This window comes from Bos taurus, chromosome 23 (assembly GCF_002263795.3).
Source record: "Bos taurus isolate L1 Dominette 01449 registration number 42190680 breed Hereford chromosome 23, ARS-UCD2.0, whole genome shotgun sequence".
Classification (NCBI taxonomy): domain Eukaryota; kingdom Metazoa; phylum Chordata; class Mammalia; order Artiodactyla; family Bovidae; genus Bos; species Bos taurus.
In genome coordinates, this window is record NC_037350.1 from 9553622 (window position 1) to 9579988 (window position 26367).

The 26367-nt window shown below is 41.1% G+C and overlaps 1 protein-coding gene across 5 annotated transcripts in view; it reads right to left on the minus strand.

The window, feature by feature from the left end:
* Nucleotides 1-1997: 1997 nt before the first annotated feature.
* Nucleotides 1998-26367, minus strand: part of FKBP5 (FKBP prolyl isomerase 5) — a 122213-nt gene continuing 97843 nt past the window's right edge. For all 5 annotated transcript variants that reach the window (XM_005223348.5, XM_005223349.5, XM_024983659.2 and 2 more), the window contains 6 exons: nucleotides 19079-19235; nucleotides 14518-14608; nucleotides 11939-12022; nucleotides 7409-7594; nucleotides 5027-5266; nucleotides 1998-4309 (listed from right to left, as the gene is read on the minus strand). In XM_005223348.5, the coding sequence (XP_005223405.1) occupies nucleotides 4202-4309; nucleotides 5027-5266; nucleotides 7409-7594; nucleotides 11939-12022; nucleotides 14518-14608; nucleotides 19079-19235 (866 nt within the window). In that variant the 3' untranslated portion in view covers nucleotides 1998-4201. The remainder of the gene's footprint in view (nucleotides 4310-5026; nucleotides 5267-7408; nucleotides 7595-11938; nucleotides 12023-14517; nucleotides 14609-19078; nucleotides 19236-26367) is intronic.

A 26367-nucleotide genomic window follows, 5' to 3' on the forward strand; every position in this document is an offset into this window, starting at 1 on the left:
TACCATCCATGCCTGCAAGTTGTAAGGCTTTCATAAACTCCCAAATTCCAAAATAGTTATATCAGACAGATTCTGCCACTGTAGCTGTTGTCTCGGTGGGAGATTCCTGGTGCTTCCTATTCTTCAATCTTCCCGGAATCCTCGTTCACTTCACATTTGATCTACCCTTGAGTGGAAATAGATTTAAGATCACTGTGGCCTGAAGACCATAGATGCATTTTGCAGATCCACCCTGAGTCAAGTTGTTGGCTGGTTCCCAGCACCTCAAGGATCAAGATTAGGTTGCAGGGATTGCTAGGAAACCATGTCGTTCTGGCCTCCACATTTCAAGGTGGGTGACAGGAATGAAGGGCCACAGAAGTAAGAGATATGAAGGGGAGGAAGCCAATTTGCTGGGTATCTACTGAGTACTAGTTTGGGTATAGTGTGCTAGATGCTGAGATGGGGATGAATAAAGGAACGTATAAGTTCCTTGATGTCTCAGCAGACAGTCATGAGTTTACTGTGTTTAGGCTGGTGTCATCTTTAGGAAGACTTTGGTATCTGTTTTAGGGCAAGGTCATATAGGCGGGTTCATGTTTCTACACTGAAAAGAGCAGAAGTTCTCACTGTGGAAACGTGGTTGTAAGCAGATATCAAATCAGTAGAGTAACTAGAGTTAGTCATTACATTGCCAAGTACTAATCATTAGCCACTTGTTCTTCCTGCTTTATCTCCTTGGTCAAACTTTTAAGTAGCTAACTTCTTGCTATAGGCATTATGATTTTTGGCTTTATTTAAGAAAGCACATCATCCAAGTAGACCCAGGACAGAAATATTTAATGCCTCAGGAAAGGCTTAGACACTTGGGAAATATTTATAATGTGTCAACTAAGCCAGGTTTGAAATACATATCCCAGAATGCCTTTCTTATAGTTTCAGTAAGGACCACATGATCTTCTGTGCGATTCAGAAGATGCAACAGTGCAGCAGCTACATCCTTTTTACATGTGGAAGCGTAAAGGGGGTTTAAATGTCTGACGCATGGGATGCACCCAGTAGTTATGACCCATTTAAGCCTGTGGCTGCAGGGCAGCTTTTCCTATGCACTGTTCTTAGCAACTCGTACCAACCTTACCCATGTCAATGCCTGGCAGATCACTGAAGTTTCCACTACTTGCCCTTGATTATGTTAAAAAGGTGAGGGTCCCTCCAAACAAAGATACTGAAGTGTTTGCTCAAAAGGAGCAGGGTTCAGAGGAAAACCTTTTGCCTTTTCTTGCTGCAGCCAGATTCTAGTGAGGATCTAATATCTGGTTTGTTTTGCACTGTGAATAAGGGTTCACAATGTATGTGACATCAGCTCTTTAGGCCTTCACAGTGTGAATATCCAAGAAAAATGCTACTTAAGAGGAAATACTTGTTTAACACACAACAGCGCCTGATACATGCTTACTTATATTTTACATATTTATTAAAGGGCACAATTAAACCTCTTCACTTCCCAAACTGAACCTACCTTACAATGAAAATGGTGGAATGTCTACTGGTTAATGCAAACACAGAATCCTCTTCTGATTATTTGGTTCATTTGAACAAAGATGCATAATTCCATTGCCTGTACCCCAAAGCTAATCTCAAGTTGTGTCTTAGAGCAAAGAGCAGGACAGTGTTGTCTCTTGTCAGTTTTCTGAGGTTTCATTTTTTCAGCTGGGCCCCCAAAGTAGTTTCCCAACCAAAACAACCTTTTTATTGAAGACTATTTGAGCAAAACCAAGAATAATGGTGGGGGTGGGGTGCTTCCCAGGTAGTTCAGTGGTAAAGAGTCCGCCCACCAATGTAGGAGAAGCGGGTTTGATCCTTGGGTCAGGAAGATCCCTTAGAGAAGAAAATGGCAGCCTACTCCAGTATTCTTGCCTGGAGAATCCTATGGACAGAGGAGTCTGATGGATTATAGCCCATGGGGTCACAAAAGAGTCAGACATGACTTAGCGATTAAAACAACACAACAACAAGAATAATGGGAAATCACATTTGTTTTTCTGAATTTATTTAAGGAACACCAAAAAAGTACATCTGAATAGTTTTAAAAACCAATCTGCTATTAATTCATCTGTCTCACCACTCCAAATGCAGTCTAAGAGACAGCTGATTTCTAGACAAATTGTTTAAAATTACTGAATCTGATACAAGAATACATGAAGTTTCTTTGTCTTGAGCGGTGATGGGCACCTTGTAATAGTCTCCTCTGAACCACCTGCCCACCCTTCCCCTCTCCCCCCTCCACACACTTTCTGTTCCCGTGACCCATAACATACACTAGGGAGACAGTGGGCTAAGAGAATCTAGTTTTGGGAATACTATTTTGCTTGTTACCTGCAAAAATCTAACTGGCCTTTTTAGGATCTAATTTCAATCTTGGCCTCGTTGGAGTCATGCTCTAGTCAACAGAGCTACAAATACTAGGCAGTTAAGCAGATAAGCAAAATCAACTTTTGCTTTATATTCTCTAGGTGAGATTGGGGCTTTTTAAAGAAATACCTCATGAAAAAAGACAAGTGTGTACATGAGAAATTAAAAGGAATTCTAGTTATCATTAAAGGAGAAACTCGATTCCATTTGTTCCATAGAGACGAAAACTGGTATAAAAAGGAAATGACTTTATTTTTATGTTTTAACATGGGTCCTAACCCAAGAATAAAAGTGTTTTGTTAAAACCACCATAAAAATAAAAATGAATCTAAAATATAATTGCCAGTGTTTTTTAGGATTTAAAAAGGTGAGATGTTCTAGGTTGAAACAAATGTTTTTTGGGTTGCCAAATGCATTCCTATGAGTGTTTCTTATTTCTTAGGCTGTGGGACTAGAAAGCCATGCTTAATCTTGCTTACCCGTAAGGACTAAAATTCAACTTCATGTTCGTATTTAAGACTTGCCCTAATTCAATGCCCAAGTACTGGAGATTTTAGGCTAGATGTACCTGCATGGGAAGCTGTTTTCAACTCTTTTCCACAACTCATACCAGAACAAAGCAGCTATCAGTGCAGGAAAAGAAAGCTACAGCATGTCAAACCTGCAAGGAAAACGGTTAATGTAGAAGAGCAATGATTTTTCAACCTCACAGATTTTGTTTTTAAAAATTAAGCTACTTAGTAGTAAAAAGTCAAAAAAAAAATTAGGAGTGTAAATAAACTTCCATATATCAGTATACACGTGTTTATGAGACAGGAATTTTAAAAAGACAACAAAAAATGCTTCAAGGATCCTAGACAGATAGGTTAAATAAAAACTCACTCCACGTCAAAGATATAAGAACAAGTCTGAAATTCTTGATAGGAGAGATCAGAATGGAAGTGAGAAACTGAACGGTAGCAATGAGCAGGCATTACTGGATGCAACATTCTTTCCTAACAGACAGAGGGAAGAAAAAGCACAATTCTGACTGCTTTCTTCACATTTCAGTGTCTCAGAACTTCATCCAAAGTGGGGAAGGCTAATCCAGAACCTCCTTCTCACCATCATGGAAGAGTGTTTTAGGAATGACAGGGTCCCCCTTGGGGGACAGGCTGCGGGGCAGAAACCGCTCTCACAGAGGGGTTGCTTGACTAAGGCGGCAAAGTCAGCAAGCAAGATGCCTCTGAGGTTCTGGCTTTCAAGTGTGTGATGCTGCTGTGGACCTGAACGGGACCTGGCCCCTCTACAGTGGGTTCTGTTCATTAAAAATGCAACAGCTTGCATTCAGAGCACTTCAGTCATTTGGAAAACAAAACCTCCCCCACCCTCAACTCTCCCCTGCCCAACTATAGGAAAGAAGAAACTCATCAAGCATTGAATTCTAGGTTTCTGCAGTGCTATTAAAGTTCAGTCAAATGTAAAACCTAACAGACAGCCCCCAATTGTTAGAATGATCTTAAGGGACCCGGAATTGGATATTGCAAGTTGACATCAACTGAAATGAGCAGGACTTAAGGTGCTGGCTCACTCTCCACACTGACAGACGCTGCTCTGTTCCACCTGGAGTGGTCCCACACCGCCCCCGCGATGAGACCTCTGGGCAGCAGCAGGGTGGTGGTTTTTGGGAAGCTACTCGTTTTGCTGTTTGCTTCCAGAATCACATAGACTATAACAAACTTTACATTAAACACTGTTTAGTCCTGAGTTGGGTGAAAGCCCATGGAGGAGGGGCCGAGTGTGTTAGGACTCTTCCCTCCGTGGCGTGGTGTCATACGTGCCCTTCGGCTTTCTGCTCGTCCATCGATGGACTTCCTATTTCTTTCTCGTTGGTGACCCCTTCTAAAGTCTTCTTGCTCATTGTTTTACTGGCCTCTTCCTAAGGAACAAACAGGAATCAAGAGGGTTAGAGGAAAAAAGAAATGTCCAGTTGCTTCCTGGCTCCTCTAGATGGTCACGTCTAACACAAGAGGGCGTGAGCACGACTGTATTGGGATTCACAGCTGGTCAGTCCCAGCGCTGCTGCCACAGTTAGCCTGGGAGCTTTCCCTTTTCTTTGGTTAAAGTGACCAGCCCACCCCACGGACAGCTTTGACTGTCAAGTCCACGTGACTGAGGGTCTGAGTGGACGGTCAGTGAGGACCAGAATATACCTGAGCGGTCCGGGGGGCTGACTGCTCCTCTTGGGTTGCTAGGTTGGCTCTCAAGCCTCAAAGTAAAGGGCATGGGGTGGGGCTTCCCCCTCAGAGTTTATTTCCTAGGAAGCTCAGAAGTTTCTACAAGCAAGTGTTGTGTTTGGCTTTTAAAATAATAATAAAAGCCTTAGTGCACTTCTAGGGAATTAATTCCCCTCTTCTCTTGCATGGACGTGCCAGGGCCTCACAACTGTGCCTCTGGTGAACTGAACCGCGTACCCTCCCGGCTCGTCCTCTAGATCCAAGCAGCCTTGATCAGCTCTGAAGTCCTCTTCCCTCCTCGTGGCCTCTCGGGTTGTCTTCCTGGGCCTGTGTCCTACGGAAACCTCCTTAGGATGGAAGTCAGAGGTCCGGTCGGTCCGTCCTCCCGCAACCTGAAGGTGGGTGGGTTGTGCACGTACCTTTGCGTCCTGCTCTGCAAACTTCTTGAACATGTTGGCATAGATTCTGCGGTCCCGCTCGTTGTGCTCCTTAGCCTTTTTCTGGCACATGGAGATCTGCAGTCTTGCAGCCTTATTCTGGGGGTTTACTTCCAACACTTTCTCAAAGTCGCCCTTGGCTGACTCGAACTCGTTCATGAGCAGCTGGGCTTCACCCCTCCTGTACAAGCCCTTCTCATTAGCACTGTCCAGTCCAAGGGCCTGGGGACAGATGGGCTATATTTTAGAAAGAATGCCATGTACCTTGTGGGAATTTGGAGAGAAAAGTCTCTGGCCAAAAGACTTAGAAAAGACCAGGCTCAAGGCAATTATATACTACTGGTCAAAATAATCAAATTCATTTCTTTTTTTAATGCAGTTTCTATAAATATCCCAAGGGGGGTTGGGAGGAGGGCTTTTGAGAAGTTCATTTTAAATGCCAATGGAAGAAGTAAATGCCTAAGACTGGCTGAGAAAATTTCTGTAAACTCAAAAATAATGAGGGGACTTGACCTACCAGAAAAAAAGATATACTATTAAACTACTAAAATTAAAACAGTACTCCATGAAAAAACAGGTTAGTGGAACAAAGCATTTGGAAACAGATTCATGTGTATGTATATAAAAAAGATTTAATAATCACAAAGATAGTAACATTAATCATGTATAAAAAGGGTTTTAACTTCAATAAATGGGGCTAAAACAGTGACTATCCATGTAGAAAATAAGAGATTCTATGTAGAAAATAAGATTTAGATTCTAACCTCATAAACACAAAAATAAATTCTAATCCAAATATATTTACATGCAAACCTCCATAAAAATATAATAGGGTTATTATTTTTTTAAAAAGCAAACCTAGTTGGAGTAGGTATAAGTACCAAATGGTTATTTTTTTTTTTAATAATCTTAGGATGTAAACAAGCAATTCAGAGAAGAAATACTAGTTATTTCAATACAAGTAATGAAAAGATGTACAACTTAATTAGTAACCAAGAACTAAAAATGAAAATAAGAATTTTCTATTGTCAATAATACTGAGGAATCACTGATAATATTCAATAATATATAAAGTATTAAAATTTAAACATATTTAAATATATTGACAGAATGTCTTTTGACCCAGTATTTCGACTTCTAGGGATTTTATCCTAGAGAAATAATCCCATACATATGCAGAGAGACACTATATAATTTGTAATATCAAAACCCTGGAAATCTACCAAAACAGGTTGGTTAAATAAACTGATAGATACATACACTGGATACTAAGCAGACTTTAAAAAGAATATGATGAACTGATAAGATGTGGAAAGATGGCCTTATTTTATAGAACTATAAATCTATACATTCTCATTAAAAAGTACACATACATGTTACTCTACTTATGGAAATGGAAAAACAAGAGGAATGTGCGTGTGACGTGAATGACCATGGCCTTGGGAGAGGGTCAGTGGGAATTTTATGAGTGGACTCAGATTCTTAGATGTTTCTGTAATGTCTGAATATTGAATGACTTTATACTACTTTTATAAGAAAGAACAACAAAGGTTTAAAAATGTAACAGTAACATTATTCTCTCAGGCAAAATGCCATTTAATATATTTAATATATCATGTTATATATTTCATATAACATACTGATCCACAAAACTCAAAATTTTAAAACTCAATCTTACAAAGAAGGCCTGAAATAGTTGCTTGCTTTTCTTGTTCCCTTTGTCTGTCTTTAAGATACATCCAGTTACTAGCTTGTACCCATAGTAAAATGTACAGTGTTCACTCTGGGACCTCATACCTGACACAGTAGCATCATTAGTATAGAAAAGAACAGAGTCATACATATGGTACTTCTACCAGTTGTTAGTGCTTAGGCACTGCTTACCATGTTAACAACACAGATGGAATGAGGGTGCTGATGCTTTGTGGGTCTTGCAAATTATTTATGTGTAATCCTAGGCAGTGAATAAATATGATAATAAAAATATGTAAATATCTCTGGATGAACCATCACAGCCTCTTCTTAAAGACCTAAAAGGCTTAATAAGTTAAATCTGTTTTTATAAAATTGTGTAACCTGGTACCAAATGCCACAGACTTAAGGTCATGGATAAATATTGCTTAATTTTATCAAAACTTTTAACTCATAATGTATTATAAACAGTCTAGGCATAAGGAAAGTATGACTGTAGTAAAAAAAAAACTTTCTGAATTTCCCAGTTCTTACTGAGAAATAAATAATCTCAAACAAAACAAAATGAAAAAACCCAAACCCTGGCTGAGAGGAAGTGTAGGATGACTAAGCATGAAGACAGGGAAAAAGATCCAGGCTATGTAACGTTCATCCCACACGCAGACACTCTACCTTGTCGCAGCACTCCACAGCTTTGGTGTACTCTCTGAGCTTCAGGTAGCACATGGCCAGGTTCAGGAAGGCAGCAAGCAGAAAAGACTCGGAAGCTTTCGATTCCTTTTCTGATAAGCCATATTCCATCTCTAACCAGGACACTATCTTCCCATACTGAATCACCGCCTGCATGTACTTGCCTCCCTGAGAGAGAGAAGCTAGTAATTACTTGCTGTCCTGGCTCTGGAGCGAGTTCAAAGGGAGCGAAGCAGATCCTCAGAAGGGAACCACCCCCTCATCCCAAGCAGGGTGCGCGAGTGTCCTGCTCTCCAGACACCTCTCCCTGTTCCTTCTCAACCCCAGTGACCTCTGAGCTGCTGCAGGGTGGGCACTGTGATGCTCTTCGCCAGCATTTACCATCTCACTCTCTTCAGCACACGGGCATCAAGGCTTCTGAGTTACATTCTTTGGTGCCAGTATTTACCAAACTTTTCATAAGGCCTGTGAGTGGCTATAGACTATGTCAGTAGTTTACTTGAAGGGAAGTTACTTTCCCCTTCTCCTGATAATCAGCCCTGGACAGTGGATACTATATTCTGGTAAGTGCTAGTCCCAAACCCAGCAGATCTTCGTTAGCTAAACCAAGGGTTGACAAACTTTTCCTATAAGGGGGCAGATAATATTTTAGGCTTTGCAGACCAAACAGTCTCTGCTGTAACTCTGTCCTGGCTACTAAAGCAGCGACAGACAATATATAAACAAAGGGGGTGGCTGAGTCCCAGGAGAGCCCTGCCTACAGAAACAGGCTGTGGTCTGAGTCCCAGGAGAGCCCTGCCTACAGAGACAGGCTGCGGTCTGCTAACCACTGATCTACAGACCGGGGGAATATACACAATCAACAGCTGTCCGGCATACGTAACTATAAAACGAAAGTAACACAGGTGTTAGTCACCTGACTACATGAGAAAGACTTTTCTCTTAACCATATTTTCACTCAGTAACAACTGTGAATAAAAACTGTATAATTCACATGAATGATACATATGCTCTATTACTGTAGAAAGGAAGCCCTGATGTCAGTTTCCGGTGATGAGGATGGGGTAGACACAGTTCCAAGTGGAGGGCCTGGATATGAAGGTACAGTCTTCCTCAGCTTACATGGGGATCACCCCCCAGTATGCCCAGGGAAACTGAAGTGCATTTCATATGCCTCACCTACTGAACAGCATAGCTTAGCCTGACCTACCTTCAGTGTGATCTAGCCTACAGTTGGGCAAAATCATCTAACACAAAGCCTATAATAGAGTGCTGAATATCTCATGTAATTTATTGAATACTGTCCTGAAAGTGAAAACCAGAAAGGTGTGTGGGTCCAGAGCCGCTGTGTCGGTTATTTAGCCCCGTGATCCCATGGCTGGGAGCTGTGCTCACTGCTGATGACATCACCAGTCTGGGTAGAGGCAAACCCAAATTCAAAGTATGGTTTCTACTGGATGCATGTTGCTTTCACACAGGTATAAGCTGGGGGCTGGCTGTCCTTGTAGTTTGTCATAGCCTTAGGCCCCACTACTCAAGAGTGAAGTCCTTACCAGTTTCAGGGGCTGGCATTTTCTGTCATTGTCTTTTCTCTTGCTGGATTATAAGCTTTTTGGGACAGGAATCATGCCCTATCCCTTTTGGAATATTCAGAGTTTAACACAAGGTGGTTCTTGATGATGGTTTGCTAAGTAAATATTAAGGTCAAAGGAATATAACTATGGAATCAAGTTTTTCAATCACTGGGAGCAAAATGGAGATATGGGTGAAAATGAAAGCTGTCCTTTTGTTTAGATTCAGTGAGAAGGGCAGGCATTTTCCCTGTTATGTCTAGTTTCTTCTTCCTCTCTCTCATCCTCCTCTAATTACCTTTCTATCTAATATATTGTCATAGAGGAAGGAAAGAGCCAGGGAGGACAAAGACCAGATCCGATCACTTCGGTAGGTGCTGACTATCAGAATGGTAGAGAGGCTATAGTTTCTGAAAGAAAATAAAAACCCCCAAGTATTAGACTTTATGTACATGTTCTTTACACTTAAAGAGCATTTTACTTTCTCGATAGTCCTTTCATATATAGTATATATAATTTTTATATCTCAACTTAAAATGAGCAAAGATCTTTGTGTTATTTCTGCTTCTGATGGACTAAAACTGGAGTTCTCAACTAGGGTGATTCTGCCCCCAGGTGACCATCTGGTAATGTTTAGAGATGTTCTTTAGTTGTCACGACTGGAGAATGTGTGTGTACCACTGGCATCTAGTGGGTAGGGGCCAGGGCTACTGCTAAATGCACAGAACCTCCCACCAAACAGAATTAATTTTACAGCCTCAAATGTCAACTGTGCCAAGGTTGAGAAGTCTTCTCTTTCCTTCACTCTTCTGGAGCAAAAGAGGGTTTTGAGTTTTTAACCTAAACTCCTAAAATCCAAGAGTCATGGACAACTTGTTTCTGAATCAGAGCACTGGCTTCCTGGTTCAGTAATGGTGGTCAAAACATAGCAAAACCTGGTGAGTCTACAAAGGGTCCTGTGGCTGAAAGATGACCCTTCACTCAGCTGCTTTAAGAACGCTTTATCCCCAAGGAGCACAAGGGGGCGCAAGAACCTCTTGGTAAGAAGTATCCTCAGCCTTCTTCCCACTCTGCCTCCAAGTCAGAGGAGAGAGACACTGACCAGGTGCCAGCTATGAGGGCACAAATCCTGTCTGTTTAGCTGACCTGCACAGTGCCGGGTGCAACGTCATGTTACATGTGCTTAATAATTATTTTCAGAGCCAAATGAAGACATCCTCTCCTACCTTTCTTTAGTGTTCAGAGGTTCATATGAGGAGTTTACACTCTGAACACCAAAATCACTTCCATTTAAAAGCTTTCTACAATTCTACCCTACTAAGAGCAGAGACTTACCCACTTAGGTGTAAACCAAGCCGACAGGTCACTGAGAATAGGGCTCGCTGTGTGGGTGGCATGACCGTGCCCCATCTCTGCTCTGGCCGCCACACCAGGCCCCTGCGCTTGTGCCCAAGTCACACACCCTGAAAAGTCGAGGCCCAGGAAGGCTGCTAGGCAGACTGGAACTTGCCCTGACATCTGAAAAGGGAATGTGTATAGGAACCCACCTACCATTTCTAAAGTCGTATAGTTAAAACTAGGATCGCCGCTGGGATCTGTTACCTATAAATGTGAAGGTGCCTCCAGGGAAGTTTTTTTTAGTGCAAAACGTTCAGAGACATTCTGGGAGAAAAAGTCTTAGGTCAGCGGTTCTGAACCTTTTCATTAATTTTTCCCCAATAGACTAATGTTTTGAAAGATTTTGTCTATCAAATTGCATGTTAAAAATAATATGTATGATCCAGGTTTTATCCAAACATCAGTAATTTTAAGAGGGTTCATAACATTATGAAATACACAAATCACTATTGTAGTTATGATGCTAAGACGCAATGAAGTTAAATAATTGTATAGCTACTTCAGCACTGATTTCTGCTGCTGGTTACAAATTCTGGCCATCTCTCTGTATATATTCAGGACACAGCTATATGATACCTGGCTTTGCAACACTGAGTCATCAGCAACCAATTAGTTTCTGAACAGCTAAGCTGTTTTATTACACTGAGTTGATATTGTCATTTAGTCACTAAGTTGTGTCTGACTCTTTGCGACCGGGCTCCTCTGTCCATGGGGATTTCCCAGGCAAGAATACTGGAGTGGGTTGCCATTTCCTTCTCCAGAAAATCTTCCCAACTGAGGGATAGAATCCATGTCTCCTGCATTGCAGACAAATTCTTTACCTCTGAGCCACCAGGGAATCCAGTATATATGAGTTATAAATAAATATATATTATCTACACCCACAGTAAGAAATGCTTTAAGTTATGATTTGTACCCACTCAACTCATTTAAGCGGGTAAAGTGAATAATGTTAAAGTGAATAATGAGAGTTACTAGCCTTTCTGGCAACCCTATGTTGATTCCTAACAATTTATTATTTAAAAATCTAGTAACAAATTCTCTTTGCACTTTTTATATTGGGTTCAGTTCCTTTTGAAATCTGTGCATGAACTTTTATCATGTACCTAAGTGACTTCCCCAAAACAGTGGAAAGGGAAAATGATATGAAACTTATCCCTTTGAATGCTACTATCTGCTCACAATTATTCTATTCATTCTTTGTTTTGTTGCACAAACACTTGGTGATGGCCCACTATGTTCCAAGCACAGGGCTTGAGGCCTTAACTGATACACGGTGAGTGGGCAAGCCAGACCTGGTCTGATGCTATGGATGGTTACAGTCTAGATCAGAATGTGTAAAAGAGGCATTTGTATTCTGTGTCACACTAATTCATTCTGCCTTATCATTTCTTATACTGAAAATGACAGACTTGTAAAAATTCAGGCTTATTCTTATCCTGAAGGGTACTGACAGAATTCAGGATAGGGGATATCAGCACAATTCACTGATAGTTGAGTAAATTCTTTGAGATGGAAAGTATTGTACAAAGACTTAACGTACCTTGAAGTACACAGTCCCCTTCTCTTTGACAATGGCAGCCTGCTCCAGTTTTTCTTTGGTATCCATCTCCCAGGATTCTTTGGCCTGTTGTATAAATGCGTGACGATGGTTAGATGAACTAAGAAGGAAAAGCATCAGCTGAAAAAACTAAGAAAAAACTATAGCTACTTCTACACCTTGAAACACAGTGGCTTTTAAAACTGTGTGCCCTTGCTGATGCTGGTAGGTTAGAACTCACCCTCCATGAGAACAAAGGTGTAGCTTGACCCATGCTGCTCAAGAGGGAGGCTTGGGCGGTAACGCTGTAAGAAACATGGGCTGTTGAGCACTCTTTAAGAGTGCATCTTTAGAATTACAAGGTGAGGCCACACAATGAAAGCTGGGGCCTCTTTTCTCATTCTGCTGCTATACTGTTATTACAATTTTGGCAAGCTGTTTCTCTCAAGATTCAGTTTTTAACTCTAAAATGGGAACACTACTGCAGGCAAGTCACAGTTATATACTCAAACACAGTTTTAAAAATTCCAGGTCATGTAATTGTCTATATTCACTGTGAAACAATCAGACCTGAAGCCTCCAAACTAGCACAAGTTTACTTGGGGAATTTCAAGGAAAACATAAGTGGGAGGACGGAGGTGATGCAAAGACATAAACAAGCACTTTCATGATCACCTGCTAATTTGTGTGTATCATTACTTTCCCACATTACAGATATGAGTCCAGGGACAACTGCACTTTTATTAAGAACAGCTGGATCATAGAGAGTCAACATCACAATCTGAGAGGTCCTTTAGGGGAAAAGCACTGACACAGCCATTGTCAATTTACTGATAAGAATTATGAAGCTTCAGTGGATTATAAGTCTGTTCTTAATATTACAAAACAGAAAATTAAATCATGTTGCTACCAACAACATCACACACTGTCACATGGTTTCAAGTATATAATCTCATAGCACTGTGGTCAGAAAAGATGCTTGATACAATTTCGGTTTTCTTAAATTTACCAAGGCTTGCCCTGTGGCCCAGCATGTGACCTGTCCTAGAGAATGTTCCATGTGCACTTGAATGTGTCTTCTGGTGCTTCTGGAGGGACTGCTCTATAACTATCAATTAAGTCCATCTTGTCTTAACTGTCATATGTCATTTAAGGCCTGTGTTTTCTTATTGATTTCTGTCTGGATGATCTGTTCACTGATGTAAGTGGGGTGTTAAAGTCCCCACTATGAGTGTGTTACTGTCAATTTCTCCTTTTATGTCTATTAACAGCTGCCTTATATACTGAGGTGCTCCTATGTTGGACTGCTGTATCTTCATGGATTGATCACGTGGTTTCAAATGTGCCCTTGGGGCCGTGACTGAGCACAGGCTTGCTGTGGTGTACCACAGTACTACTCAGGAGTGAGAGGGCGCCTGAGTGGGCCAGGGCCACAGGGCCACGATGGGAAGGGGTGGGGGTTACTTTACTGACATGGAAACAAGAAAGCCAAAGGCCTAAATAACCATGTGCAAAAGATCCCTTTTTCCCTATTTAAAACAACTTTGTGCCATGAAGACAACTTTGGAGGATCAGGACTTCAGAAGACATTATCTGACAACAAGCAATAGCTGTGAAAAGAGCATGTGTCTGTTTGTGTTATGATCCGGAGCATCACCATTAGGAGAGGATCCCAAAGCTGTCCTCCCCTTTCTCAGCCCAACATTAAGAGGCCCTCAGGACAATGATTTCCTTTCTGTGTCTAATAACAAAAAAATGTTCATTTTCTAGTCCAAAGCTTAAAGTAAGGAACATGGAGGTAGCACTGGGAGGGGATGAAAAATGTCTTAAAAATGCACTCACAAGGCTCTCAGGGAAGGGAGACTTTGGTGGGCAGGGACATAGCTGGATGTGACAGTGTACCCAGCTCAGGCAAATGTTTTGTTTGTCCAGGGAAGCTGCTGCTGGGAGCCTCCAGAGGTGGATCTGAGATGGCAGTATGCTCAAGGAGGCATGCCGTTTCTGGATCCTGAGGCCAACACTTTTTTCTACTTGGACAGGTATGAAAAGAAAAGGTCTAAGGTTAACAGATTTGTTCCTTGTGTCCCTTGTCATGGAGCCTGGTGGTGCACGAAGCCTTGTATTTTGGATAATAACTTGGAGCCACAATGACGGCCTCTTTGCAACTCTTGTGAAGGGTACAACCCGTTCAGCCCTGGAAAACTGCACCCCACTCCCCCAAGGAGCTGCTTGGCAAGAACATGAACCTTTTTGTCTTCAACCCAGGAAAAAAAGTACAAAAAGAACAAGTCTAGGAACAAATAAGGGAACAAGTCTTGGCTTCTACCCAAAAAAGTTAATAATAATAAAAAAAAAAAGGCTGACACACAGGAACAAAATAAGAACCCTGGGCTCCTTGGTTGTGTATCAGCTGTGCTGTGCTTTAGGAGCAGCATCAGAGACAGGGGACAAACTCGGTCATGGAAAGCACGACATACAAATACCTTCTATCTATACCATCTGGTAATGTAAGATACTAATTTACAAGAAGTGGATGGAGAAGAAAATCTGTCATGATTTCAGAGAAGTTGGTATTTTCTCACCTTTTCGAAGCTCTTAAGTGTAACTTCATATATAAGCTCAGCATTAGGTTCAATGCCAAATTTAGGCTTCCCTGCCTCTCCAAAACCATATCTGAAATGGAGAGGGGAAAAAAAAAACAAACAACTTTAAAGAACTGGTTTATTTCCAGGCACCTCCTTCGGTATCTTGACGCATCACATTAGCATAGAGCTCTCATTTGCAAACTACACACATCAGAGACCCTGAAGATAAACCAGATGTTGGTCAGAACATACAGTGCCAAGTACCACTGCTGTGGTTTTTTAAGAAGCCAGGCTCCATTTAGTCTTCTTCCTTACATTCCTGTGTGATGCAACACCTGGACTCCTTGGGACAGCTTGCTTAATATAATTGTAAATGTCACTGTCTTTTTCTCTGTTTGATTTTATATCTAGTTCTTTTTAAAAAAAACAGACACTATTTGACTATCAGGGCTGAAGCTTCATCAGGACCTAGAGAAGACAGACACTATAATTGTTAAAGTGCTATGTGGGAGAGGTATGTTTTAATGAGCTTTTAACTTTAAAATATTGTCCCCTTCCAGAAGTGCCATTTCCAGTCAGATAAATGGGGGGAAAGGATCACACACCAGAAAGGATATATATCCTCACAGTATTTCTTCAAGACTTTTAGAAAGCATACTAGAAAACACAAAATATAATGTAAAAAAGCAGCCCCAGCAAGCTCTAATGCCTCATCAAGAGAAACACGCTGCACTGCATTCCCATAGCTCCCTGGCTGTAACACTACAAAACACTGCGTTTTTTAGCCAAACTTACTGAATACAATTACTGAGGATACAGAAATCTGTTTTTTTCAGACCATTTAAGATTTTAACAAATGCAAGGCATTCGAGGGAGCACACGTCTACGAGAACGGAAATTCTGATGGAGCTTTGTCTGTCTGGTTCAGCGGTTTCCCAGCATGTAGAACAATGCCCAGCATAATAGGAAAATGTTCCCTGGAATAATTCTACTCCCATGTGTTTCAAGCCAACTTCTCTTTAATATATGGAATGGCACTGCAAAAAACTTAGTAACTCAAACACTCAGGCTATGGGATGAAAGATGCCAAAACTGGATTGATGTGTTAATAGCTTCAGTTTTCTCTGGGGTAAGAGGATTGGAGTAGGAACACTCATCTCTTGCTGTCTGCACCACTTCTCTCCTCCCTGCCTCAATTTTTCAGGAAGAAAATGTTTACTCACATACCTCCACTGTCACACAAGACAGTGGAAGCTAGAGCCAGAGAAGGCACAGAGACGGACTGAAAGCTGGTAGGAATGGGGTGTGGCGGTTTTAATAGCAGGGCAAAGGGTATCTTCAGCAAAGAAATAAAAGCGGACATAATTACCAGTGGCCAACTGTAGGAAGTGGTGACTAGTTTTCTACTTTGAGCTCTCAGACTGCTGTATCTCCTATTTTGTTCCTGCCATCTGGTAAATAAAGGACATTCTTTAACTGCTGGGAAGCAGGTAGGCAGGTGAGTCCTTGCTGAGCGCTGTGTTTACTGACAGCGTAGTTGTACAGTCCATTCTGTGAAGAGGTATATGGAACACAATCCCAGGGAACTGTTTTGGGAGCATCTAAACTGACTTCCAATTATACAGAAGCTTGTCTGATTTACTCTGGATTAGGCAGGGTGAGGAAGGACCCACAAATTCATCTGATTGAAAGACATGCATTCTCAGTCATGTCCGACTCTTTGCAACCCCATAGACTGTAGCCTGCCAGGCTCCTCTGTCCATGAGATTCTCCAGGCAAGAATATTGGAGTGGGTTGCCATTTCCTTCTCCAGAGGATCTTCCCAGCACAGGGATCGACCCCACTATCTCTTGCACTGGCAGGTGGATTCCTTACTGCTGCGCTACCTGGGGAGCCCAAGTGAAAGACCACCACAAATGGAATTTCAGGCTTAACCAAAAGACAGGCTGGGTTACAGTAACAGAAGGAATCCAGTATCAATGTTCATAAACTGACAGGCGCCTGCGGAGAGCAGAGAAACACTGATTGCTCATGACCATTATACCCTTTTGTGCACACAACCACCACCTGTACCTTACATGCGATTATTCCCTTTTTACAGATGAAGGAACTAAGACTCAGAAGTGCTTCCTGAGAGTCACACAGAGGCAGTGGTGGAGCCAGGATTTAAATTCAGACTGTGTGGGTCCCAGATAATTGTTTAGTTTTTGAACCACACTGCCTCATAATGAGATACTCTGGATCTTGACAGCCTGTTTTTGTTTGGGGTCGGTGCCGTACAGAAGACAAGGAAGAAAAAAGTTAAAACTAGCCATACTTTACCTAAAACAAGAAAAATTAACCAGTCACCATATTTAAAACAATATTAAAGACATTGTCCTGATGAGAGGTAAGAAAATGGGATTCTCTGGATGTGTTTTATGAGTTCTTTATTATGAAAACATCCTGTCAAGGAGTCTTGTCAGAATCAAAGAGAAGGTATATGCCCTGGAAATCTTTTGGAGAATGAAATACAGGTGACCCTAACAGTAACACCAAACACATATTTGCAATAGCCATATTTATAGCCACACTCAGCTGCAGTGTGTCTGTTAAGTGGGAACCTGGTAAGACAAGCGAATTCACTGCACACACTCCCCGCACGCCCGGATTCTCTACATATACAGATCTTACTTACATGGTGCACGTGTGGGCAGTCTCCTGTTACAGGCATTGCACTTCGTGACTCCTTAACATACTAAGCAACATCTTAAAGAGGAAATAATGTGTTCCTTTCTAACCATGCTATTTCCACAAAACATATGAAAAACCTCTTAGACCTAGAAATTCATGAAAACTTGTTGCCTACTTTTATGCCTGAAAAATCTACCACATGTTAAAACAGGGTTTCCTTTTCCCTGTGGTCTGAGAGTCAAATGGGAGAGTCATCAGGACAGCAATATCAGCCAATATGCTGAGGGTCCGGGTGTGTCAGGCACTTTGCTACACTCCTTACATGCCTTCTCTTACTTAGTCCTCCACAACTCTGTGAGGCAGATACTGCTATCCCCATTTTATAGAAAGGGAAACAGACTTAGAGTCAAGTATACACGGCCGGTAAGCTGCATGTTTTTTGTTTCTTTTTTTTAAAACCACAATTTAAACCTGCAAGGAACCATCTGCATTAATAAATATAAGGGTAACTCCGGCTTCTCTCTGCCCATTACAATTGAGACATCTGTTCCCACAACTGGCTTGTCAGCTAGGTCAAAATGTAATAAACTGATTCATATAATATGTTTACAATACAAGCAGAACTCCTCTGCAAGGAACTTAAATTTGAAAATATATGTGCATAAATACCACTCTCTTTATATGAGCTTAGAACTAATGTAACTTTGGGATGCTGGATTAAAAATAATTAGATATTACTTAGATATGGAAGTGATGGCCTGTCTATGCCCCACCTGAGTTAAAAAATAGGTTCTTATAGAAGAGAGAACTAGATTCATCTGAGTGAAGTACATACTACTATTTACATAGTAAATGCAAATAAAACACAAAGGTGGGAATATACTAGTTCAGAAAGGAATAAGCAGAGAAAAAGAAGGTATTAAATAAAAGGTGCCTCAGTGAAGGCTCTAAAGGGTTCGAGATGTAGAGCATTTTGCAAGGCTTTTCAAGTGGATTAGTGGCATGACTGGAACATCACTTGAGAAATACAATTATGACTCAAGCGTCAGGGCAAAGGTAAATATGCCATTGGATTAGGACTAAGGCTACACAAGGCAAGCAATTGTACAAAAGGCACAAGAATACCTATTGGCAAGTGCAGGTCATCAGGATTCCCAGTAACTCAAAATCCTACTGACTGAAACCCAAGGATCCAGGGAGAGAGGAGACACGAGATAAGCAGATGCACTTTCACACAAATAGAATCAAAACACCCTGGTTTCTCTCAAGGGTCCATTTCTCAAGATAGAAGGGTTAGATCCATGGTATAATTTTAGGTCTAAAAATAATACCAAACATGTTTTCACAAGAGAGACTGTTAGTGTCTGATAGTTCTAAGCTTGGAAGTGCTAATGGATATCCTTATGATGGGAAAAATTTAGGCAAAAATGAGTCATCTCCTCTGCCTTTAGATCCAGGAAGAGCACTCTTTTTTCAGAGAGTCTGTATAAGAACAGGTGGCACAGATTCAAGTGGTAATAAATCATCCAAATGTTGCTTCTACTTCCAGCCCCCACGTTTTACCGCCTCCAGCCTAATTCAGAGAAAAAGGGAGAAGGGGCAAGAGCTTCCTGTCTTGGCGACATGGCCGGCAAAACAAACAGAGAAGCAAAACTCGCCTGTCAGTCCTATCCTGAACACACATCAATCAAGTGAACAGGCTTACAAACCTCTGTAATATTATAAGGCCCATTAACTCACTCTAACTGTAGCCTGATTTAATTAATTGTTTCCACTCTTGGCATTAACTTCACTGAAAATAGCAAAATGCTGATTGAAAAAACAAGTGTATCCCTGTTCTTTAGATAACCTCAGTCACTGTGTACTGAACCAGTACACTGCTTACCGTGGTCCAAGATATAAAATACATTGTTCCTCACGCTGCATTTTCTCCAGGGCTTTGTCGATTCCGATTGGAATGTCGTGGTCTTCTCCTTCACCAACGATGAACCCCACATCTCTGCAGTCAAACGTCCTTCCACCACAGCGGCCTTCCAGGTGGACTGAGAGAGGGGAGACAGGACAGTCAGCAGAGCTGCTCCTTGTGACTGGCTAATGTAGGGCCGTGATAAAAGAGTATTTCCCCTTCTTCTTTGCATCTGGAGACATATGGATTATGTCCTGTTGAAGCTTAGTCCACCCAGTTGGGAAATTTAAGCTCAATCATATTTATTTCTGTTTTAGGTTTAAACTTAAAAATTACTGTAACTATATGAATAAGATAGTTTAGCAGATAATAAAGTGGAAACAGTTCTAACTTAACCTGACAGAGACATCCTCTACTGTAACACAAGAAAAACTAATTATTTAGTAGGTAATTATCAAAATGCCACAAATTTAATACCAAGTAGATAAAGGCTTAAACATTTTCTTGGCTTCAGATGTCTGGGTTGAAAAACAACTGAATGGCTATTTCTCCAGTGATATACGAGGGTTAACTGAATACAGAAGCCCTTTTTTAAGAGCTTTAACCTCATTCACAAACATGTTTAAATAAAATGGAAAAGCCAAAGGCAACATCATCAATAACACAGCTGTAATCCCTTAGTGGAATAATAAATGTAAAATGTGAAGGAATCAAGTCTACTATAACTTGAAAAATCAAATTTCTCAGCCACCTCCTCAGAAATGTTAAGAGGTCAATTTCTCAGGGCCTACTTAGCCACTGCACTCAAACTCAGCTCATTTTCAGGGTAATTTCATATTAGATAAGTGGCTTTATGTTAGTATAATATAGGAAAAATGCATATAGATATGTATTTTCCTCTTGATTGGTTAGACTTTTCCTTCTGGGATAAACAATTCTCTGAAACTTTCCAACTATGTTTAGTATTAAGGATATTCATTCCTTTCCATTTAGGTCTTTGACTCAGTAAGAAAAATGGATGGTTTACACGACAGCACAGCAGCCAAAAAGCAATATAAAAATTTATCTTTCATAAAAAATTCTTTATTCCTGCTTCTGTAATATAATGGCCTCGATTCAAATGTAATGAATTCCTAAAATGCTTCTTTTCTACGACTGGTTGGGCTACTTTACTTTAGATCAATAACTTGCTTTAGAGACTAAACATAACTTGTTCTGTTACACCCGTTCGATGAGACAGTTATGTTCCAAATACAAATTCAATTCCAACGTATACTTTTCAACTTCTGAATCTCAAAGCTCCTTTGAAACTCTACAACTCTATAGTTCTATGACCCAGTAATGTTAACTCTAGACACAGACCAGAAACTAGTTTCAAAGCTAATTCCTGTAATTTGATCAGGTTACCTTTAGCCCAGGCCTAGGAAATGAGAGAAACCCTGAAAAGTAAACAGCAGTGGCACAGATACTAGGGGCCAAAATGTCACATGGACATTTATGCTTTCAAGTTCTCTACCCTTTTCTAATCACTAGGATTAATACCATCCTGATTTGTTCCCATCACAGATACAGGATGGAGCCAGACACTTGGGCCAAACTAGAGAAGGCCTGATTCGAGTCAGACCCTTTAAACAGGGGCAACAGCTAGACTGGCTCTCAGAGTGGAGCTGGAATAGAGGAATTTTATTCTGTTCGATACAGATGACTCTCAATTAACTCACCTTTGGAACATTCTATATAAAATACAACTTAGCTTGCAGCACGGTGAAAGTTCTCTCGGAAACAGTCCCAAATAAATTCAACTTTATTATTTTCAAATACGTACACACCTGAGAGATTCTGCAGGAAATTCTAAGCTTAAGATATTTTTACTAGAGGGACTTCCCTGGTGGTCCAGTGGCTAAGACCGTGCGCCCAGTACAGGCAGCCTGGGTTCCATCCCTGTCAGGGAACTAAATGTCTGTCTGCATGCTGCAACTAAGCCCTGGCACAGCCAAGTAATTTTTTTTTTTTAAGATTTTTTTTTTACTAGAGTAAAAGCTCGTATTTCTAAAGGATTTGAGAATTCTAAAAAAATTTATGTTCTTATATATTTTAAAATTTGCCTAAGAAATTTAGAAAAGTGATGACACTTTTCATGTAAAAAAGATTTGCTGAGCAAAGTGAATTTCAGCCCACGTACTGTAGCACATCTCAAGCATTGAGATTTATGATCCTAGTAGCTCACAACTTTTTCTGTGTGAGGTTTATTGTTAGAAGTGTTTTCCTCCCTGAAGGAGAGAACATTTAGTGGGGGAGGAAGCTATCAGTACATTCGTTGTGGTTTTAGGTTGATCAACTTTGAATGTGTTTTCAAAACAGGAAATCCAGAGACTCTGTGAAAGATTCCTGCCTGTGTGTCAGTTTCCTAGGCTGGTTTTCAGCTTGATGCATATACTTGATCTGAAGATTATAGAAATGATTTCAGAAATTCTCCTTACATGTGATAACCCCTTTATGTTAGGGAAAGAAAAGACTGGCTACTAATAAACATGTTGGGAAAGATAAGTGAAGCAAGCAAAAAAAAAAAAAAAAAGTTCAAGTCAAATTATAATTAAAGTATAATTAAGAAAGGAAAAAAAAAAAAAAAAGTTCACCGCAGCTGGTCTAAGAGAGATAATACTGGGAGAACCAGTGTTTTAGCCACCCAATAGGGAAACATTTGCAATAATGCTTACAAACACTTACTACCTTATAGAGAAACTAATCTTTTTTTTTCTATTAAATCTCTTTTAGGTTGAACCTGAATAAGCACTGTAGTACCACAAAATCTTAAACTGATATGCACGTGCGCACACACACAGCAGTCTGTGTGTGTATATAAAACCTTTTAATATTGACATTAATTATCTGGAATGTCAGTGCAAGAGGAGGTGTTATAGCCTTAGCTAGTAGAGAGCCCATTGATTCTTTACATCTACTAGCAAACCCTATCGCTAGGTTAACTGGTTTCTAAAATTGGAACACTGGTGTGACATGTTTCATGTGACAGCTGACGAGAATTCACACCCCATCCTGGAGCTACAGAAATGCCTGCGGATCGCCACAGCAGGGTCCCGGTCCCCCATCATGGGGACAGATGCAGACACGTCTGGCTCCCACATAACTGCTTTTTAAAAAATTGTCTCAACAATTGCTACCAAAGAAAACCATGGCAGCTCTGGCTGTGGAAGACCTGTGGTTGCTTTTGACCTTGTATCACTTAGTGCAAATACTCATTTAATAAATATTTAATAATAACCATCATGACTCACTGGGAGCTCGGCCTCTAGGGCTCAGGAGGTCTGTTGCTAATTCCAACCACCCTGATTTACGGGAAGTAAATGATCTATGACGTGCCCAAAGAGAATAAAAGTACATACAGGATGCTTCTACTTAGGGCTTTTTTTGGGGAGAGAAAGAAATACACAAGTTAGAAAGGGACATTTTCTCTTAACTTCAAGTCTACGTAACTTAAAGGGGGGAGATCCTCCAAACCCCACGAAATCAAACCAAACTGAATTACCCGAGCCTCCCCTCGAAATCCGAGTGTAACCACATCAAGTGAGCCTGGTCTGCTGCAAAACATCACTTAAACTGGAGCTCTGACTTATTGTTCTCTTACTGCCCTAGAGCAATTTTGTTTTGAAGAGCACAGAACACCCTGTTCTGAATGTGGCTGGCACATGAACTCGATGTGCTGACAGCAATTTGTACTCCGATTAAAATAGGGGGGGAAAGGAAAGAGTGCACTGCAGTAAGGAAAGAAAAAAAAAAACTGGAATGCAAGAATCGAAAAACTTGCATTTTGGGTATAATTTGTATTTTAGGAAGCAAAACTGAGAAAGAGGCTCCATAACCTTAAAACAAATTAAAAAGTGCTGTAATCCCTCCAGCCTAAAGACGTTAGCTCTGGTGAGTGTTTTTCTCTTTTCTAATTATAGTAGTTGGTGTCTGATAGCTTTGCACTCATTCCCAAAACAATTACTGGGTCATGGGGATCTGAATGGGAATGTTGTAATGGCATTACTACTAGACAAGACTGGCCATTTAGCCAGAGAAAACCAGGTTGCGACAGGTTACTCCCACTCAGCAAGGGTTTTCTCTGCTGCCTACTTCATGCCAAGGGAGTTTCTCTCTGCTTGCGTTTCCTGCCTAATAGAGCAGAGCACCCAAGAGACAGTGGGATCTTAATGACCCCCTGAAGAGGCAGATCCAGAGATAGGTTTCTCAAATCAGGAGAGGCATATTAATCACTGAGCAGAAGAGAAACTGCTCCCCTCAGGCACGGCAGTCAACTCCCCCCACTGGAAGGCTGCTCAAGGCACTGAGGGACAGAAGCTAGCTGAGAGCGGGCATGCAGCCTGGCTGCTTGAACTGAATAATGGTTATACGTCTTAGTCTAAACAGGAAGCATACACATAGCAATACATTCTACACCAACAAAACTCCTCACCAGTCTCTCCTCTTCACGCTAGTATAGCACTTGAGTCACTGCTGGATTCCTGTCCCATTCAGTCACTTAATTGTGGCTTTAGGCAAGGTCATTTAAATTATCCGAAGATCAATTTCCTCATCTATACATTAGGGAAATAATGTTAGCTAACTGTTGACAGGATTAAATTAGGTACTGAATTAAAACTTTTAGCCCAATACTTGACATCATTCATTTTTATGTCAGGGCAGCTACTATGTGAAAACACTATTATGTGCGGCTACACAGAGATGAACTCAATGAACGTTAGCTATGATTATTTTCCTGCAATGAGTGGTAAATTATACCAGATTAAACAAAAATTAGAACTTGGTATGAGAAACCAGTTAATGGCTCCACAGAGAGTGCTGTCAAAATGTGAATAAAATTCAAAGCAGGCAAAGGCAATCTCTTACACTTTTGTACCTCGCAGTATGTCTAACTGTGTGTACAACACACAGTTCAGGGCCAGAAAGTAAATATTTACTTAATGATTAATCTGAAAACAAGGCATTAAGGAAAATGTGATTTTCACTCATTTATAGGAATTTTCCCTTTTGAATATATTAGAACTCCTATTTTTAATAAACTTAAGAGCTATTTAAATTCTTCACTGATATGCAGCTTTTGTTTTTAGTACTATTCTAAAATAAATGGTCCATTGGCTGAATTTTTAAATAACAAAAAGATTATTTTCTACTAAGATTTTACTCTACCTGAGGATTTGAAGATAACTTTTAGAGCTATATGGGCTTCCCTTGTGGCTTAGACGGTAAAGAATTTGCCTGCAATGTGGGAGACCTAGGTTCGATCACTGGGTTGGGAAGATCCCCTGGAGGAAGGCATGGCAACCCACTCTAGTATTCTTGCCTGGAGAATCCCCATGGATAGAGGAACCTGGCAGGCTCCAGTCCATGAGATCACAAAGAGTCAGACACGACTGAGTGACTAAGCAGCCTTTCAGTTCAGTTCAGTTCAGTCTCTCAGTCGTGTCCGACTCTTTGCAACCCCATGAATTGCAGCATGCCAGGCCTCCCTGTCCATCACCAACTCCTGGAGTTGACTCAAACTCATGTCCATAGAGTCGGTGATGCCATCCAGCCATCTCATCCTCTGTCGTCCCCTTCTCCTCCTGCCCCCAATCCCTCCCAGCATCAGAGTCTTTTCCAATGAGTCAACTCTTCGCATGAGGTGGCCTTTAGAACTATGTAAAATGGAAATATCTGAAAGAATAAACACTATCCATTTTAGACCCAGGTGCTGTGCTTGGTCGCTCAGTCGTGTCAGACTCTTTGTGACCCCATGGACTGTAGCCTACCAGGCTCCTCTGTCCATGTGATTCTCCAGTCAAGAATACTGGAGTGGGTTGCCATGCCCTCCAGCGGATCTTCCCAACCCAGGTCTCCTGCATTGCAGGATTCTTTACCATCTAAGCCACCAGGGAAGCCCAAGAATACTGCAGTGGGTAGCCTATCCCTTCTCCAGGGGATCTTCCCAACCCAGGAATTGAACCGAGGTCTCCTACATTGAAGGCGGATTCTTTACCAGCTGAGCTACCAGGGAAGCTCTAGACCCAAGTACCATACAACATTATTTTGTGAAAATATCTAATAAAATGGTTTCAAGAACTGCTCTCTCTTACTGGACAAAATTTGCTAGGGCATTAAAGCATGTGAAAAACAAAACCAGAAAAACCCTCATAGTTCTATCAGATTTCTTTTTTTAAAGAATTTTTAATTGGGGGATAATTACAGTATTGTGCTGGTTTGTGCCGTATTATCAACATAAATCAGCCACAGGTATACACATGTCCCCTCCCTCTTGAAACTCCCTCCCAGCTCCCACCCCACCCCACCCCACCAGGTTGTCACAGAGCACTGGGTTGAGCTCCCTGTGTCACACAGATTCCCACTGGCTAGTTTACATATGGTAATACACAGGTTTCCACGCTTCCCTCTCCGTTCGTCCCACCCTCTTCTTGGCCCGCTGCATCTGCAAGTCTGTTCTGTCTGCGTCTCCACTGCTGCCCTGCAAATAGGTTCATCAGCACCATCTTTCTAGATTCCACACACATGTGTTAATATACAACATGTCTTTCTCTTTCAGACTTACCTCTCTGTACAACAGGCTCTAGGTGGATGAACAATAAGCTCTAGGTTCATCTACCTCATTAGGACTGACTCAAATGTGTTTTTTTATGGCTGAGTAATATTCCATTGTATATATGTACCACATTTCTGTATCCATTCGTCTGTCGATGGACATCTAAGTTGCTTCCATGTTCTAGCTATCGTGAAAAGCTCCGCAGTGAACACTGGGGTCCGTGTGGCTCTTTCAGTTATGGTTTTCTCAGGGTATATGCCCAGCAATGGGACTGTTGAGTCATATGGTAGTAGTTCCATTCCTAGCTTTTTAAGGAACCTCTATACTGTTCTCCATAGTGGCTGTATTAGTTTATAGTCCCACCAACATGCAAGAGGGTCCCCTTTTCTCTACATCCTCTCCAGCACTTATTGTCTATAGATTTTAATAACTGACATTCTGACTGGTGTGAGGTGATACTTTGTTGTAATTTTGATCTGCATTTAATAATGATAGCTCTATCAGATTTCAACATGGGCATACATTAAATCCTTCCTCTATTTTCAATTTTTGGACCATTTTGGTTTTTGGCTTCCCTGGTGGCTCAGAGGTTAAAGCGTCTGCCTCCAATGCGGGAGACCCGGATTCAATCCCTGGGTCGGGAAGATTCCCTGGAGAAGGAAATGGCAACCCA